Below are 18,350 nucleotides of genomic sequence, written 5' to 3'. Positions count from 1 at the left end.
CGCCGACTGGCCCACCAAACCCCCAAGTCCAAGACCAAGGGTGTATAATTCCCTCATCAGGATCATGCCAGATGAAGCAACAGCAAACACACATTCCGTTAAGAGACTTGCTACAAAGCGCACCGTTTCAAGTGCAGAAACAGAACTGCTACAAAGCGCACCGTTTCAAGTGCAGAAACAGAAGCGCTGATTTGTCGCATAAAACTCATGCCGTTGTAACAGCGACACGTGGTCCTCCTTTGTCGACGGCATTGACGGCTCGCAGCTAACACACTGACACAGTGTTTCCACTCTCAGCTGTCACCGCTTGGTTCATCGTCCTCGTCGAGGTTGATGCCAGAGATGCTCATCTTCCCTGTGTTTACTGCAGTGCAAAGGCAGAACGAATGAGCTAACAGGACAGACATCAGGAATCCACACACAGTTGTTTATAGTGCAGACTAGCTAGCAGATTGAAATACTGGGCCAGCCTATTGGTGCTCAGAGCTCACTATCCATGCTTACTAATGCCATCCACTATGGATAGAATCGTGATCAAGGCTTCTTGTTCATTCACGCAGAAATTTTAGTACTCCATGCTTACCAACTGCGTCCAGTCCGCAAAGATTTGGCATATACTTGCTAATATGTTCTTCAGCGGCTTTATCGGCCTTCAGCGTCTCGCATTCGAAAGAGACCAAGACTTTCTTATTCCCATGTTTCTTTTGAACCAATCCAACAACGTCATCTTCCCATCTGCAAGAGATAATGTTTGCATAAGGAGAACAGCACAAAACAACATTATAAAACACTAACTAATACTAGTACAACCTCTGTAAACTAATATAAGACTTTTTAGATCACTACTTCACAGTCCAGAGGGAGTACTTCACAGCATCAGGAGCACTATCCTTCACCAACTAGTGCAAGTAATCTTTTATCAAGCAAGACAGTAAATTCTAAACAATCAAGAATCAAATTCCAACCATATGTGTTACGTACTCCCTCCGTCCGGGTTTATTAGGCCTAAAGACAACTTCTCTTATACCAAGACATATAGTAATTTGCTCACATTAATTCTTCCATTCCACTCCCAATGCACTCTCTCACATGCATGCAACCAATGAAAAAGCACACATGAAGTGTATTAATTTTTCAGCCATGACACCAACAACAATGACTTTCAATGCAACCAATGAAATGGTTGCATGCATGCACCTTTCCAAAGCGAGGCCTTATAAAAAGGGACATGCTTGTGATGCTAAGAGGCCTAATAAACCCGGACGGAGGGAGTAGATATAGTTCATAACCCATGCAGCATCAATTTAAGAACAGGATCCACATAATCTCTCAAGTAGGTAGTTTTATCCTTTAAACTTGGAAGCGTCCAGCAATAAGGTAGTTTATCCTTTAAGCTATGATGAGTCCATATATGGTAAGATTGAGAGTTCAAGTCTAGATCTGACTTGTGGATCAAGTCGACCAAAATAATAGGACTGTAATCTACTCTCTGACGTAAGCAGGAGAATAGACGAATAGTTCGTCTACTTTGCCTCCCGGGGCAACAGCCCCTCCTGTACCTCTCCTCAAAACCCAAGTTCATAACAATACACTTGAGAGTTGAACATGAAATCATTAACACAATGAAACATCACATCTAACAGCCTAAGGCTACTTTGTTCAAAGAAAAAACATTGAACACCCCATAAGTTGGCCTTCATAGAAAAAAAGGGGAGGGACTTGAATTTGTATATAGTAAAGAGGGACTAAAGCATTAATTACTCAATAAAGGGCTAAATAGTTGCAGATAAGGCTTGATTTATGGCTGCTTAGTGTCATGATGAAGAAGTAAACTTGTCGCCATGCCGGTCATGACTCATGATACATTTGACAATACCAAACCATCTAGACTGCACCAAAATTTTGGATACCCAAAATCCAAAATTTTGGTCGGGCAAACCTACTAAACACATCCTGAACATTTATAAATCATGGCAAAGAGATACTACAGAGGTATGCAACTCCGTGCCAGTGAGGCAAGGTAATTTTCACAGTATCACAAAATAAGACAATGATAAATTAAATTGTGTTTTGGCCTTAATTAATCACTTGCGAATAGAGATACACAAAATAGCGTACAAGGACCAATAATCCAATATAGGAGTACCCTGTTTCATCGGATTATTCCCATTCATTTAATAAATGCACTTCTTGAAAACATAATCCATTACAACAACTTCAGATAGTATAGTGCTTTCAAAACACAGTTATGGTACAGTGTTTTGATATAGCCTGAGAAAGGATATGACGTACATGCAGCTAAACTTGATGGGCATGAGCATCAGCAAATCACGCCACACCGTTTTTGCAAACAGTAAATTCAACAACATTAAATTTTGTTCTGACGAAATCCACCCATGAGTGAAGACTTACCCATGCAAATGGTCAATGTTTTGTAATCGAGCAGCATCATGCCCCCTGCATTCCACCACAACCACCTTCTCTGTCTTCCTCTGTCACATGAGCATAGGTTAACCTCTACCACACAGACTACAAATTATATAAGAATAAGAGATAACTGAGTTTTTAGGATATCTGTAGGTAACTTCTGATAGATCCAAGATAAGCCGAGGTAGTATCATTTTAGAAAGGAAGGTAAGCTAAGATAGTAAGATAATCTGTCAGTAGAATACATACTTGGTGGAGAAGAACATAACAGATGTCTGACCTTAAAATTAATGATGGAGAGCTTTATAAGGCGGTAATCATCTCCTCGGCTACATTCCCTCTCGCATGGTATCGCTTACATGATACAAAAGGAAAAGAAACTGCAATATAAGCTAAAGTTACCTTCTCTTCTGTGTAATAAATAGTAAAGAGTAAACACAAATATGGTGCACAGTTGCAAAAGACAACGGAAGCCGAGTAGAAGCACAGAAATTCACTTGTATAATTAAGAACAATATCATATCAACTGTGCATCATTCTTCAGATAGAGAAAAAGAACAAAAATGCTTACTTCCTAATGTAACAGGTTATGGCATATTACACAGCACCGGAATACTGTTATGCTAGCAATCTAGCAGAACTTACAATTCAGTTCGAAATAAAGATAAACTTCTACACAGATAAACCCTAATAATATATCGCTACCACTTGTGCTGAACAAAGGGGGGTTTTGGTGGCAACACAAACGATTGAAGCGAGATGCAGTTGGAGCCCAGCCACACAATGCCCGCGTATAGGAATTAGGGGTCAATCGATAAACAAGTACAAGAAGGGTGAACGAAGAGAGATGTGTACGGGTGCCCTGGAGGCCGTAGCAGGCGGAGTCCGGAAGGCGGATGAAGTGGCCGGAGATGGCGCCAGAGGGCAGCAGCGCTATGGACGCGACGCCCTCCATCTTCTCGCCAGTATCTCCCTCCTCGACTTGCGCCCCAGCATCCTCCGCCTCCGCCGGCGGCGGCTGACGGTCGCCATTCGCCTGCGAGTCCGACAGAGAGCCCATCGTTCACACCTCGCCCAAGAGCCGAGTGCGCCTCCTAGGAGCGAAAGCGGAAACCAACGGATGTTTTGCACATAACCCCGCCAACTGCAGTTTTCTTTGCCGCAGGTCCCCGAGGCTTTACTAGGACAAGGGGTATCTACGGAATAAGCTTCATAGTAAAGGGTGCATTTGAGAATCTACCATAGCAAGCAAACCTCGACTTGTGCTACCTGCTACGCGGCTCTCCCAAAATCCCCAAAGCCTCGTCCCCCAAAGCCAGATTTCTTCTCCAGCCTTCATCGCGCGAGAGGCGTCCATGGCGGCGGCGGGCCCAGCCAAAACGGAGGTGCTGTCCCTCTTCCGCGCCTTCCTCCGCACGGCGAGGCAGTTCTCCGACTACAACATCCGCGAGTACACGCGGCGCCGCGCGGCGGACGCCTTCCGCGAGAACCGCGCCCTCGCCGACGCGCCGGCCGCGGCGGCGGCCTTCGCGGACGGGAAGCAGCAGCTGGAGGTGGCCAAGAGGCAAGTGCTGGTGTACTCTCTGTACGCGCCCAAGGCCAAGAGCGTTGTGGAGATGAAGATTCAGTGAGCGACACCAGAGAGAGGTTTCACGCCCGCCATCTCCTCCTTTTCCCCCTTTCGGGTCTGTGCTCTTTTATGTACTGTCATAGTAGGGTTACGCCGATCTGACGCTAATAGAATTTTGCCATTACTATGTTTGCTGGATAATTGCCCTGATACGGTGGTTGCTATTGTTCAATAAGTTCGCAAATTAATGATCATGATACTATGTGTTTCGCATACCGATTTTACATGTGAAATTAACTACCTGATTGTGGCTTTAGAATTATCGTATAGTCTTGCCCTGGTGTTCTTGCAGTGGTGCTACCTTTGGCTATTACTACATCCCAGTAGCATTCGTGCGCTACTCCATACTTGTCTTGCTGACCATGATCAAATGTGTGGAAGAATTATTAAGGGTGTATTGAAGTCAATCGTGTTACCCATCAACTGTTTGACGAAATGTTGAAAGCGCGCATCCTCAGTTACAAGGCCAAACCAGATCAGGTTTTGCACGACATAAGTTGTTGTGAGAAATGAAATAGACTGGCTATGCACCGAGTAGTGTTTACTAGAATGTCCTGATCCGTTCAAGAAAAGGATAACATTGCAAGGCACGAGTCATAATGTATACAACTTATTACTTATTAGTTCAATAACACAAACTGCATATGGCAAATAGCCATTAATAAAACTACAAAAGAAAAATCATGGATCTATTCTTGGCTAGCTGAAGACAAGCAAGGTACTATAAAACTTAGTATCGAAATCAGAGGAGGTCTTCTCATACTGTCACAATATGGTGAAGCATTGCCACACTGAGACTATATGGGGTAAATATGAATCTTACTAAGAATGCGGAGAGCACACATTGAAGCATTCTGTATTGATTTAATGGTTGCTTCTTGCTTGCCAATCAGGATGCCAGCTTGGGAAGCTGGCACAAGTAGCTGTGTTGGCCCTGCAGGACCAGCACCTTGCTGAGGCTGGTGGTTTCAGTGTCTAAACCATCTGTTATTCTTTTATGTACTCTGCACAAACCATCAACAGCTGGAGGAACCAGTTCATCTGGCTCATCCATTGCTGGAATCATTACCTTTAAACAGGAAAATAGTGTCTAATACAGGAAATTTAAGTACTAGAAATATGCATGAGCACTGAGGAGACAATACGTCATTGTAAGTATAGAACATATATTTTCATCCTACACTAGTTTGGTGAAATGACCGCAATGCTTACAACTACCACTGCTGCCCCAAGGCCAATAATTATTGAAATGCCGCATACTGGTAAACAAACAGAAAGGCATCCATATGGTACACCTACCACACCGGGTTCGGCCTAGGCAAGAACAACTTATGTCCAGCTGGGAAGGTTTCAGAATATCAGTACTTTCCTATTTTAGCACAATTTATCCAAGATGTGTTAATTAGGGCATGTTGGTTCATTCCTGTGCTGCACTCTGGAATGTGATACTCTTTCTGGTAATCTTTATGTTACATCTCAAGTACTCCCTCCGTCCCAAAATAAGTGTCTCAACAGTAATACAACTTTGTACTAAAGCTAGTAAAAAGTTTGAGACGCTTATTTTGGGACGGAGGCAGTAAATAAAATAAAACTGATGATTAAGGTTAGCATAATGCCAAACTATGTGCTTAGTGTGATTGCATCACTTCAGAGTTGTACCATTATACCTGATATAAGCTATAGAACTCTTAAATATAAATATTACAGAACGTGTTATATATGGTCTTTACTTGCTGTTGAAGGGCGTGCAGTTGTATATTTGATTTCAAAGATATCATCATTTTCTAAAAGAACCATCTAGGGTTTGATGAAAATGTCAGGATTATGCCTTTTCACACTATTTTAGCCCCGTTAAAACTTTGCTAAACTGATTTCCTTTTGGCCAAAAATCAAACGAGTGATGGAATAATCAACTTCTTGACAGGCATCTTCATCCAATACTCAAAAGACTGAAAGTCGTATTTGCATCAAAGGAGTGCAAAAGCAAACTCTGTTAACCATGACTGTTCATCTATTTTTTGGATACAAAAAGGGATTTGACTTGAGGCCTTAGACTGCAGTGAGAGCTTGGAAATATTAGTTTTCTACGGTTATCGTCACCATTGTGTTCTCCACAAATGTCATTCCATGAATAGTTTGCTCTTTACAGGTTCTATACTTGTACAGAAACTTCTGTGAATAGTGGTATGAATATCAATCTATCGTATGTTGCCCTGTTGTTGTATACAATTGTGTATGCCGACAAATTTGATTTTGATTTGCATTTGCACATCAGCTACCGAACTGACCAAATATCAGTATTCACGCTGGTAACTGATCAGCTCTTTTTGTAGCAAGAAAATCCAAAATCACCCACAAAAAAATCCAAATGCGGGCCTTGCAGGGCTTTTTCTTGCCATGATCTTTGCAGCGCACCTTTTACTGGCTTATTTCCCCTTCCATATTTTCGCCCCTGTGCATTTTTGTTGGGCCAGGTTTGACCATCTTTGCTTTTTGTACTGATCTTGTCGAGTAAATATTTGTTGGTTTGCTAGCAATTATACCTGGTCCACATAATGTTTACAAAAATACTTGCACAGCATAACATTAAGGATAGGTTGGATAACGTAGTGGTATGGTGGTTACTTAAAGCAACATCATCAAATCAAGGTGATGAACGGCGATGACCAAGCAACGGACAGGTGACCATGAGGTCCATGACTGTTAAGCAATGTGGTTTTATTGTAGCATTGGCCACTAGGGTCGGCCATGAGATACAGCTGATTTACATTTCTTTTTAGACGATAGTACAATTGACTGGACTAGCAGATAGTTTGAAAGTACCCATGTGTGTATTCATGTCTATTCACAATTTGGTGGGTGCACATGGACAAATGGCATTTGTCCTGCCCATATCGTTACATTTTTAGCCGGATGCAGAGGTCACCATCTCAGTTCTCATGCGCACCCAAGGCGCCACCACCTTCGGTTACGCCGGCCTGTAACCTCATCATCTGATCCGTCAGAATTGGTAACGATGTGCACATTCTCGTCGCTCTCCAGCCCGGGTGTGTTTGTTCCGTGTGAGCGAGGATGTTCATTGTCCGACTCTGAACCTTCATCCATGTCGTCCTGGCATGACATTTGGCCGAGGAGCTCCTGACTGTCTGGAACATTGTTGTTGCCTTCGTCAGTTGCTTCTTGGAGCCGACAGAAATCCAACAAGATATCACTGCCATCCTCCGTTGCTTCTGGAAGCTCAGAGAAGTCCACCAAGATGTTGTTCTCGGCGGCGATCTCTTTTGTCAATTTCTTCTTCAGTTCCATGCTCGTTGTGTTTCCGGACAGCTTCCAGACCAACTGCAATGGCAACACAAACAACGCATGTGAACTCCCCGCCCGCAGTTCCTCTTTCCTTTTTCCACTGTGAATCAATGAGACCCGCTAGAAATGATCAAATGTACTATAGGAGTTCTTACGATGGGATCGACGATGCCGGTGCCCTCCTTGGCCGCGACAGCAAAGTCGCCGCCGAACTTGTCTGCGAGGATGGTACGGGCAAACAGCAGCTCCTGCAGGTCGCCGCACCACCCGGCGGCGAACATGATGCTGGCCGCCGCTTCCCGTTGCTCCTCGCCGCACTCCCTACGGTCCAAACAGAATAGCAATGTTCATTGTCCAATGGACATAGAGAACCAAAGATGAGAACAGGCGTGATGAGGCAGGCAGACATACTCCGGCTTGTCTAACTGCTCAGCCTGCTCGATGAGGCGCTTGCAGTAGAGCTCTATGATGCCGAACGCCTCCAGCATGTTGTCCTCCTGGATAACCTGCTCTGCCTGCGCGCAGAAACACCAGCATCAGTATGGCTGCATCGAAGGGTACCACCACGTCTCGCTTCATGTCGTCGGTACGCACGCGGTGGAGGGCGCGGTCAAGGTGGCCGAGGACGAGGAGCTGGCTGACATCGCTGCAGGCGATGGACCTGCGAGCAAGGCGCGGCCGGCGGGCGACGGCGATGCGGGAGACGGCGAGCCCCAGGAGGGACTTGAGCTTCGCTGTCTGCTTGGAGGTCTTGTGGAGGAATCCCATGGCCGGACGATGCTTTGCACGTTGGCCCGGCGGTGGGTGTTGGCTTTGCTCTTCTGTTATATTCGGTTGTATTGCTATTTGCCTAGAACAGACGGCGTTTGGATGCTGATCTTGGTTGCATTGCTGGTCCTTTGCGTGGAGAGGAGGAGGGATATGATCAGATGGGTTGCTTGTGGGTGGACTCATGCTGAAGTCCGCCTTGGAGGGACAAGAATTTGTAGGCTCATGTGTTTCCAATCCTTGTAGGATTTAACATGCCATGACATCCAATTTATATGTCTTTCGCTAATGCTACAAATGTTTTTAAAATATTGCGAGCAAATGAGATCCTCGTTGGTTACCCTTAGGAGTCAACCCGGCAATTCGACCCATGGGTAGGCACGCCCATGGGCACCCGACCTGAATGGGTAGGGTATGGGTCTCCATGTGCGCCCATGGGTAATGTGACATCTATGTGACTCGGTGAAATTATGTAATTATTAACTAATTATTTAACATGTATGCACGAGGCACATAGAGAAACATAGAAAAAAATGTAGGATGAATGCATGGATCTATACATGCATGGGCCAAGCACGTAACACAGAACACACGAGAAAAATAATTGCCAACTGAAGAAGAAGAAGAATAGGTGCGTGAGGCTCATGCACAAGGAGAGAAGGACCTGGCCCATCCCTCAAAAATGAGAAGCGGCCGGCCCATGGTTTTGCCCGCGCAAAGCTAAAAGCACTTGGGCCATGTTCCACTTGACTCTGGCTCACCCATTCCAGTGCAGTATTGCAGTAGTGTTGATCGATAGTACCACCTCGCTTGTGGGAGTAGAAAACGAAGGGTTGGACACCTATATAAGACAACCACAAGGGAAGAGGAGGGGAGTCATGTTGTCTGCGTGGCTTGCTTCGGAACAAACGATACAAAAAAGGTTTTTTATTGCACTCACCCGATGGATGCCCAATTGGGTCGGGCGACCCGACGGGTTCAGGCATGGGTCTAACCTAAGGCCCATGGGTAAGGTGTTTCGGGCAAGGGTCTGGTTTAGGAAAACCCGACCCGACTGCCACCTTGACTTAGGAGAGTGCATTTTGTCCCTTCAGAAAAAAAAAAGAAAAAAAGATGAGAGTGTATTTTGCGCACGCAAGAGTGAGTAGTACTTGAGTTTTATTACAAATACACTCTCCTAAGTACTCCTTCCGTAAACTAATATAAGAGTGTTTAGATCACACTCTTATATTAGTTTACGGAGGGAGTACTTGAGTGTATTTTGCGCACTCATTGAAAAGGGCTTTCGGCCCGGCTCCATTTGCTAATCAATGAAACCCGAACAAGGTCGGGGTACAGTTGTATTTTTATTACAAATTGCTAATCAATGAAACCCGAACAAGGTCGGGGTACAGTTGTATTTTTATTACAAATAATGCACGCAGAGGGAACAACAAACTCAGCTGCCTCAGCAAATGAAACTAGGAGAGACTCCCTAAACAGTTTAGAAAAGAGAAACAGCAAAGGCTAGAGAGAGGGGAAAAGCACAACACGCGCCTCATCTGAAGGCAATTAATAACAGGGCAGGGCACGGCGCCAAACTCCTCTTCCAGCCCACTCCTCCAGATTACTAATCAACGGGCAGCACACCTCGTGGAGAGAGGCCACATCTTCCAAGGATGAGCCCGGATTTGACCACAAGATGAGCGGGGGATCTCCTGCTGCCCGTTCTAGTCTCCTCACGCACTCTTTCATCTCCAACTTGGCAGCATCTAGCCAGAGCACCTCCCACATAGTAAGGATGCTGGCAAATTTCCTGACGATCACCTGCATCTCAGACAAAGCCACCCGGTGGAAACAAATGTTATTTCTGCATTTCCAGAGAGCCTATAGGGGCAAAATTTCGTGTTTTGACCCTTTTTACAAAGAAATTCAAGATCTGACCCCTGTCTGAAACTATTTCGGGATCTGACCCTTTTGACTACCGCCAGGAGGGCCGGCGGTAGGTTTGCACGTCCTACCGCCATCATCAGTGGCGGTAGGCCCTCTAACGGCGACTGACGGCCGTCGGCGCGTACTGACGGGGGAAGGGCCTACCGCCACAGCCTGAGGCGGTAGGGTTCGGTGGCCTACCGCCCGAGGTGGTGGCGGTAGGTACCGAAGAGGCAAGTGATGTTGCGGGCGGGCCCTACCCCACCCACCAGCCCCTTCTTCCTCCTCCCCTCGACTCGAACAGAGTCGAGCGCCGCCTCTCTCCTCATCCCGATCCCCTCCCTCGATCTCCCTCTTCCGTCCACCATTTTCGCGGATCTTTGGGGCAAATCGAAGAGGCCGGTAAGCTCCTCCATTCCGTCCAATCAGTTTTCGCAATGGTTTTTTATTTTTGAAGTTATTTTTGGCACTAGGTGCAACCTGGGTTTTGGTGTTGATTTTTTTATGATGTTTTAGTTGTTTAGGAGTATATGATTTAGTAGTAGGCCTATGTGAGGATGTGTGGGTGAAACAATTGCAACATATGTGAGGATATGTTGGTGAATGCATATATGTTGGTCCATTTTATTTTGTGATGTATATATGAATTTTATAAGAAATCTTTCTGTATGTTGAATGCAAGATTGTGAGGATAAAGGCATAACAAAATTCGTAGATGGTTAATGTATTGCAAATTTGTGAAGATGTATGTTTTGCAAAATTGGTAGGTGGTTAATGCATAGTGTGAAAATGTGTATTTCTATTTTATATAGTTGCAAATGTATGAACCCTAGGTTTAGTCTTTCTTATAGCCATACGAGGAACCCTCTCTAGTTGATATGATGAACCCTAGAACCTAGATGAACCCTAGGTTTAGTCTTTCTTATAGCCATATGTGATGATTTATTGTGTGAATATTGTAGATATTCGTTTTGCTTGCATTAGAACAAATATTGATGTTTAATTAACTTTATCCAATCAATGCTTATATAAGGAACATGGTGCCACCACCACCAATTGACGAGGATGATGACTATGAAGACCCACTTGAGGAAGCCATCTGTGCTCAAAGAGTGAGGCTGAGCGAACGGGAGGTGTACAACCTATGGGACAACTTTCTGCCACGTGCTGAGTTGATCGGGGCGCCATTCGTGACCCGTCTGACAAGTACCATGATCGATTGACATGTCATGGTATGTTATTAGTGTAGAATCCACGGAATTGTTAATAGTTTAAATAATCCATACTTATCAATTGATATGTTTTTCTTATTCAGAAATTGCCAAAGAGCCTATCTGAGAGTTGTGGCATCGAGGCTGATGAAGAAGGCTATGCTGGAATACGCCTTACCGCAAGGGGCCCCGTCACTACTTGTGCGTACGGCGTGGAAACAGACGGTCGCACACATTTAAACACAGATGGGTGGAAGAACTTCCTCGTTGACAAGAATCTTCATGTTGGACAGGCCATCCTTATTACTATCAGGAAGACCAACCGTCAAGGCTTGAAGATGATGATCGTCATCGATATCATCTAAACTATATATGCGTGTGGCTGCTGATGATCGTCATGTTTGATTGCTACCTATTTTGGCTTCGTGAAATTATTTGGATGTGATCAAACTATGTTATGTTTATGTCTATGAAATTGTGATCAAACTATGTTATGTTTATGTCTATGAAATTATGATCAAACTATGTTATTTGATACTTGTTTCTTAATCTGTAATGGCGAAACTAATTATGCTTATGTCTATGAAATTGTGCCTATTGGTTCTTATGTTCAGGGCCCTTGCATATTTCTATGAAAATGTGATCACACTATTTGGATGTGATCAAACTTCTTATGTCTACAAAACTTTACACGAAACACAGGATCCTACCGCCAGGCTCCCTGGCGGTAGGGTCAGACAGCCTACCGCCGTGAGCCCTGGCGGTAGGGTGAACCTACCGTCAAGACGCTTGCATATCTCGTTACAGAAGGCATGCACGGCAAAACCCTGCCACACCTTACCGCCAGATCCCCTGGCGGTAGGGTTAGACAGCTTACCGCCTGGTTGTCTGGCGGTAAGGTACTTATCCACGTCAGCGCGCGGTGACGGCCCCCGTCTTGCTCCGTCACACCCTACCGCCAGGGTATCGGGCGATAGTCTGTCTAACCCTACCGCCAGGGGCTCTGGCGGTAGCAAAAGGGTCAAATCCCGAATTTTTTTCGAACGGGGTCAGATCTTGATTTTGTTTGCAAAAAGGGTCAAAACATGAAATTCAGCCGCCTACAGGGCTGATGCTTGCACTATAGCAGCAGCAATGTTGGGGCTATGTTCCCAATAGTCAAGCATAGTAGGTATTTTTGTATGGTTAACACTACTAGTAAGCTCACCAACAACTCTCCAGAGCTCTACAGCAACATTAATAATCTTCCAACTCACTCAAATTAATAGTACTTGAGTTTGCCTCTTTGCGCGCCTTAAAATTCTTTAAAATCGTAATATGGGCATCATGTTATATATAACACGAGCACGCACAAAACAGTTCGAAGCAAGTATAGGATCAAGCATACCCTGCACAAAGAACGAAAATGTCCGACTTGCTTTTTAAACAAATATAACCCCCAACACTTGTCCTTTTTTGCACACATGGCAATTTTGATCATATTTATGCATGAACATTTCTGGCCGCACTAGTTTTAACAAACACACATCACATTATGCGTGTTGACGTTTTCTACCTTTTTAGCACTGTTTTTCATTTAATTGAGAGAAGTAAAAGAATGCATGATCAAAGTGAATATAACTAATATCACAATGAGAATAAGAAAAAACTAAATCTATTAGAAGGTGGGGAAAGGGAGGGGCCAAGATACTTGCAAGCTATCTACTACCTCTGTCCGGGTTTAAAAGGCCCCCGGACGGACAGAGCTAGTCCACTTTTACAAGGCCGACTAGACTTAAGTTGCTTGCTCAAAGGAGAATAAAGCGAAATTAGTTAATGCATGAATGCATGCCCGTCAGTGCATGTCCTATGAATGTCTTTTACTGGCCATGCATGCGCCGGCGCTGGTAACCGCAGTGGAGCCCTGGGATATTTGCTTTTAATACCCATGTTAACTACAACCATGCGGCAATGCATGCAGCCGCTTAAATATTGCGTGAAACCCGTTGCAGTTACCTTGGTATGAGAGGGGACTTTTAAACTCGTACGGAGGTACAATCAGGCTGGTTGTAACGGGGAGTATCATATAGTAGTATCATGCATATGATACTAGTGTATGATACTACATCCGTAATGCATGGTATCATATGTTGATATCATACATGACTACATTTTATTGCCATGCATGACACAAAGTAACACATCATTTAATATGATACGGTATCATGATATGATACTCAAGGCTCTCTTTTTTCATTTAATTCTATGCCACCTCATCAAAATTGCTTAGTTGGCATGCATGATACTACGTATGATACTCCCATTACAACCAGCCTCATAGATTTCACCGATTCAACCCGCATGGAGACGGCCTTAACCTTCTATCATCATGTAATCAAACACCCGTCACAGAGGGGGAGGGGTGTCGTATGTGAACGTGTTGATCCAAGATGTTTTTAACTTACAAGATTTATATTTCCAACCGAGCGCGACAACTAAAGTAGATGCCAAAGAACTTTCAAATTTCATAATCGAAGTGTAAGAGTGAAATACAGTTGTGTCTCCCAGCCTATGCGTGTTCAAGTCTCGGCTCGGATGTTGTGTCTCACATTCTCCTCTTAATTAATAAAACTGTAGGAGCTTCTGGTCTAATTTTAAAGAGTAAAATACAGATGTCTTCCCTTCTCTTGTACAGTGAGCCATAGTTCTTCATGACCATCCTCCGATACTAATTTTGAACCTACACATAGCAATTACATTTTGGGCCAGATGCAGATCGAGGAATGACTTTGTCTCCTCATGCGCACTGAAAGCTATCGCCATCTTCGGCTTCAGCGGCCTATCATCCGATCCATAAGAGTAGAAAATGCTCGAGGCATTATCGTTGTCACTCTAGTCTAGTCCAAAGGCATTCATCCTGTCAAAAGCGACGACGGCCATCGTCAGGCTCTGGACTTGCACCCATGAGTCCAAACACGACAATCTCCTGACCGTGCAGAACAACGCCGCCATTGCTTATGGGGACTTGGACAAATCCACCGAGATATTGTTCTCGGCGGCGATCTCTTTGAGCACCTTCTTCTTCAGGCTAATGCTTGTCGTGTCTCCGGACAACTTCCACACCAGCTGCAATGGTAACACAAATCATGCATGTGACTGCTACCTTTCCTCTACAACTCCAAATCAATGGACGCCTAGAAATGAAGACTATAACTTTTACCATCGGCTCGACGACCGCGGTGCCCACCTTGGCGTCGGCAGTGATATCGTCGCCGAACTTGTCGACGAGGATGTTGCGGGCAGACTGTAGCTCCGGCAGGTCACTGCACCGCTTGGCAGCAAATACGAGTCCGGCAACTGCTTCCTTTACCTCCTCGCTACATTCCCTGTACGCTAAACATATTAGTTTTCTTGCCCAAAACATTGACATTGAAGTGGATGATCTAAAAGCATTAACAAAAAGGAGAAGAAATTAAGAGATCAGATCAGGTGTGATCAAGAGACGTACTTGGGCTTGTCTAGCTGATCGGCTTTCTTGACAAGGCACTTGCAGTAGAGCTCTATGATGCCGAGCGCCTCCAACATGTTGTCCTCCTTTATGACCTGCTCTACCTGCTCAGAAGAAAAAGCCAGCATCAGTAAAAAAAAGGAAAAAGAAAATGTAAGATCTTTAGAAGAATAACATGTCAGATGCTTGGAGGCCATAGCTAGGCACGCACACGCTGGAGAGCGCGGTCGGTTTGGCCGAGGGAGAGGAGCTGGCAGACGTCGCCGGAGGCAATGGACTTGCGAGCAAGGCGCGGCTTGCGGGCGATGGCTACACGTGAGACGGTGAGCTCGAGAAGGGACTTGAGCTTGCGGGTCTGCTTGGAGAACTTCCTGAGGAATCCCATGACTGGTGATCTGGTCTTGCCGGAGTTCCTTGAGGTGTTGGAGTTTTTGACCGGACCAACGATGCGCCTACCGGCGGTCGGCGGCGGTATCGTTGGTCCTTGGATGGGTGGTAGGGGGAGGAGGAGCTGAGTTATTCGGAGGAACAAAGGTTTTCTAGGGCAGTGTTTCTCTGTTTTTGGAAGTCTAATTTTAGTGCACAGGCTGTTGGTTCAGTTACATAAAACGAACTTCTTTCATATTTGGAACATGAGGGCTGGACGTGCACATAATAGGGAGCAAAACGTGTGAAGAAAGTTTTCTTAATAAAAAAACTAGCAAAAGGGCCCGTGCGTTGCAACGGGGTAATAAAATTGTGCCGTTCAAATCAATCCATCGAGAACATAGACAACATTTGGTCAAAAGAAAGAACATAAATATCTAAATGAGTATATAAATAATATATAAATTCAAATCAAATGAAATCAGTGGCTGAGAGCACTTAAGAAATAGTTGTGCTAATATTACACATTTAGTAATTGACTATACACAAGCTTAGAGGCCACAATTTATTCTGAAACCCTTAGTTAAATTTAGCGATTAAACATCCATTATACAAATGTGTAAATACAAACAATGATTATATTGCAAGAAACTACTATGTATTACTGGTAAAATCCAATAGCTTACTCAATCAAATGTTTGCCACTACTTTCCATCAGTTTTCATTAATCAAACAGTATAGCGTACAAACCCGACATCAAAAAATAATTCAAATCCCAAGCTAATCTGCTTCACTCTCTCCCGCTCTGCACTAATAATAAAGTGAAACTTCTTATGAAGCCAAATTGCATAGTCTGGCTTTTGAAAGGAAAATAAATGCACAATGACACACAACCTGGCAAACAAATAAAGATTAATTTGGTCAAAAGTAAGGTCAAATTTTGCATGACTCCGTAATATTATTCTTCATACACAATTAATATTTTACTCTAATGTGTTACAACACAACACTAAAGAACTCGCTTACACGACAACAGAACCATTAATAGTGATAGCAGAAGATCTTCAGTATTAAATATATGTGCACAATGATCATGTCACAAACATGCAGAAGATTGCTTGAGAAACTACATGTTGTAGATATTTGTCACACCCTAGCTAGTTCATGCATTAGAGTATTGCATCATGTCTATTTCTTTCAACAGAAACTTGAAATGGGGATGACAGAACCCCCAGCCCCCTCTGAAACCAACTAGGGTTTACTAAAAATATTTTCAATGAACCTGAAATGCCCTTCTAAAATGTCCATCATTTTTGTTTTGGTTCAGAATCTCTGCCAAAAGTGGTGCACAATTTTCTAGGTCATCCTAAGGTCTTTGAATTAAATCATAAGTATTTGAGTTTGGGCATTTAAATTATATAAAATATTTTAAATGTTCAAATAATCCTAAACTAAAATGTTCCATGTTGTTTATATTCTAAACAGTGGGCATGAGCAGTTTGGGGATTTTTGGAGTTGTTTAGGTATTTTTAGTAAGTCCACAAAGTTACAGAATAAATAGAAAAGAGAAATAAAAAGAGAGAGAGGGAACTAACCTGGTAGCCCGCTAGCCAGCCCACCTAGCCGGCCCAGCCCAGCAGCCGCTCCAGCGAGCTGCTTGCCTTCGCCAGGCAGGCAGGCAGGTGCTCGACAGCGGCACCAGCGCGCGCCACGCAGCTGCCCGTCGCCCTGCTTCCTCCCCTCGCCTCTCTGCTGGCCGGTACGACCTCCACATCGCGCTCCGAACCCGGTGGACACATCCATTCTCTACCCCGCCTCTCTCCCTCGCTCTCCCGCTCTATGGCCAACGCCACCGCAGCCGCACCGTCGTCGTAGTCGCGCTCTCCGTTGTCCCTGCGCCGTGCCGACGTGTCCAGGAGCTCCGCCGCCCTCCTCTTCTTCGATCTAGCCGAGCCCCGAGCGCTCGCTTGCCCCGAGGCCTCTGCACCGACCTCACCCGACTCCGCCATCGCCGGAGATCCCCTTCGCCGTCACCACCGCACCAGCTCGTCCCCGACCGCGCCGTCTGCTTCCTCTAGACCGCCGTGAGCCTAGCTACCTCCTCCCCCTTTCCTTTCTCGCTCTCGTGCATCACAGCGAGCACACGAAGCTTCACCGCACGCGCCGCCGCCGAGCTCATCGCCGACATGTCTCCGGCCACCCACTGGCCACACCACCCTGTCCAACACACTCACGGCATCCCCAGGAGCCCAACGCACCTCACCACGAGCCCCACCGTGTCCCGTAGCCTCGGGTTCATCCTCACCCGAACTCCGGCGACCGCCAAAGTCGTCGCCGGCGACGTTTCCGGCCACCCCGAGCTCAACCACCACCACCAAGAGCTGCGGCTTGCTCCCAGCTACGCGTAGATGCCCTCCGCCGCTCATTTGGTCGCCAGAACGCACAAATGCACTCTCGCCGCCGCGTTCGGCCTCGCCGGCGGCTAAACGCCGGTGAGTTGACCCCGCTGACCCTCGTTTAACCACGGGTGGGCCCAGTTTGACCCCCCTGGGTCAACGACAGGTGGGGCCCAACCCTGTTAACAAATTAGGATTAGTATTAACTAATAATTAGTTAAACTAATTACACTGACGCACGGGACCCACTAGTCAGGTTTGACCTGGACTGTTCCGTTGACCACTGACGTCATCCTGACGTAATGCTGACGTAATAATTTATTTACTGGAATTATTTTTATACAGGAAATTCCAGGAAATACCACAAACTTCAAAAAATCATAGAAATTAATCTGTAGCTCCAAATGCAAAGTGTTATATATGAAAAATGATCAGAAAAATCCAATCTATCCATCTGTACTGGTTTCATGCATGTTTAAACAATTTAACCTGCTGTTTAGTACAGAACAAGATAAAGCACTTATAAGGGCCATTTTATGAGTTTGAAACTTGAATCTTTGATTCAAAATGGTTCAAACCCATCTGGTCTTAGTTGCATTAGCCCAATACACTCATTTTGCCATGTCTCATGCATGCATCATATTGTTTGGTGATGTTGTGTATCGGTGCTCTTTGCGGCAGGATCTGCCCCCGAGGAGTACCACAATTACCCTAACGAAGAACAATATCAGTGCATCGACCCATCAGGCAAGCAACCAACCATTTGATCATATCGATACAATCCCATGTTCTCGCTTCTGCTCTCTTTTACTGCATTAAGACAACGCATTTCAAACTGCTGTGTGCTACGG

At 45.0% G+C, this 18,350-nt stretch overlaps 4 protein-coding genes across 5 annotated transcripts; 1 reads left to right on the top strand and 3 right to left on the bottom strand.

The window, feature by feature from the left end:
* Positions 1–7: 7 nt before the first annotated feature.
* On the bottom strand, positions 8–3,512 carry LOC119290946. Its single transcript, XM_037569627.1, has 5 exons — positions 3,283–3,512; positions 2,708–2,781; positions 2,413–2,492; positions 584–735; positions 8–364 (listed from the first exon to the last, which is right to left on the bottom strand). The coding sequence occupies exons 1-5, from the start codon at positions 3,485–3,487 to the stop codon at positions 294–296; spliced, it is 582 nt and encodes a 193-aa protein (XP_037425524.1). The 5' UTR covers positions 3,488–3,512; the 3' UTR covers positions 8–293.
* Positions 3,513–3,698: 186 nt separating this feature from the next.
* LOC119290945 (LYR motif-containing protein 4-like) lies at positions 3,699–4,281 on the top strand. The gene has a single exon (XM_037569626.1). The coding sequence runs from the start codon at positions 3,783–3,785 to the stop codon at positions 4,056–4,058; it is 276 nt and encodes a 91-aa protein (XP_037425523.1). The 5' UTR covers positions 3,699–3,782; the 3' UTR covers positions 4,059–4,281.
* A 2,494-nt stretch (positions 4,282–6,775) lies between these two features.
* Positions 6,776–8,215, bottom strand: LOC119293762. Its single transcript, XM_037572129.1, has 4 exons — positions 7,955–8,215; positions 7,772–7,875; positions 7,516–7,681; positions 6,776–7,396 (listed from the first exon to the last, which is right to left on the bottom strand). The coding sequence occupies exons 1-4, from the start codon at positions 8,126–8,128 to the stop codon at positions 6,995–6,997; spliced, it is 846 nt and encodes a 281-aa protein (XP_037428026.1). The 5' UTR covers positions 8,129–8,215; the 3' UTR covers positions 6,776–6,994.
* Positions 8,216–13,747: 5,532 nt separating this feature from the next.
* LOC119293761 (IST1 homolog) lies at positions 13,748–15,230 on the bottom strand. Of its 2 annotated transcripts, none has more exons than XM_037572127.1 (4): positions 14,949–15,230; positions 14,738–14,841; positions 14,450–14,615; positions 13,748–14,355 (listed from the first exon to the last, which is right to left on the bottom strand). In XM_037572127.1, exons 1-4 carry the CDS (start codon positions 15,120–15,122, stop codon positions 14,245–14,247), a joined length of 555 nt encoding a protein of 184 aa, XP_037428024.1. In that variant the 5' UTR covers positions 15,123–15,230; the 3' UTR covers positions 13,748–14,244. The 2 variants fall into 2 exon arrangements, with proteins under 2 accessions (XP_037428024.1, XP_037428025.1); XM_037572128.1 differs by having other exon boundaries at positions 14,477–14,615.
* Between the last annotated feature and the right edge of the window lie 3,120 nt (positions 15,231–18,350).

The sequence above is a fragment of the Triticum dicoccoides genome, chromosome 4B, assembly GCF_002162155.2.
Source record: "Triticum dicoccoides isolate Atlit2015 ecotype Zavitan chromosome 4B, WEW_v2.0, whole genome shotgun sequence".
Classification (NCBI taxonomy): Eukaryota; Viridiplantae; Streptophyta; class Magnoliopsida; order Poales; family Poaceae; genus Triticum; species Triticum dicoccoides.
This window is presented reverse-complemented; position numbering and strand designations above follow the sequence as displayed.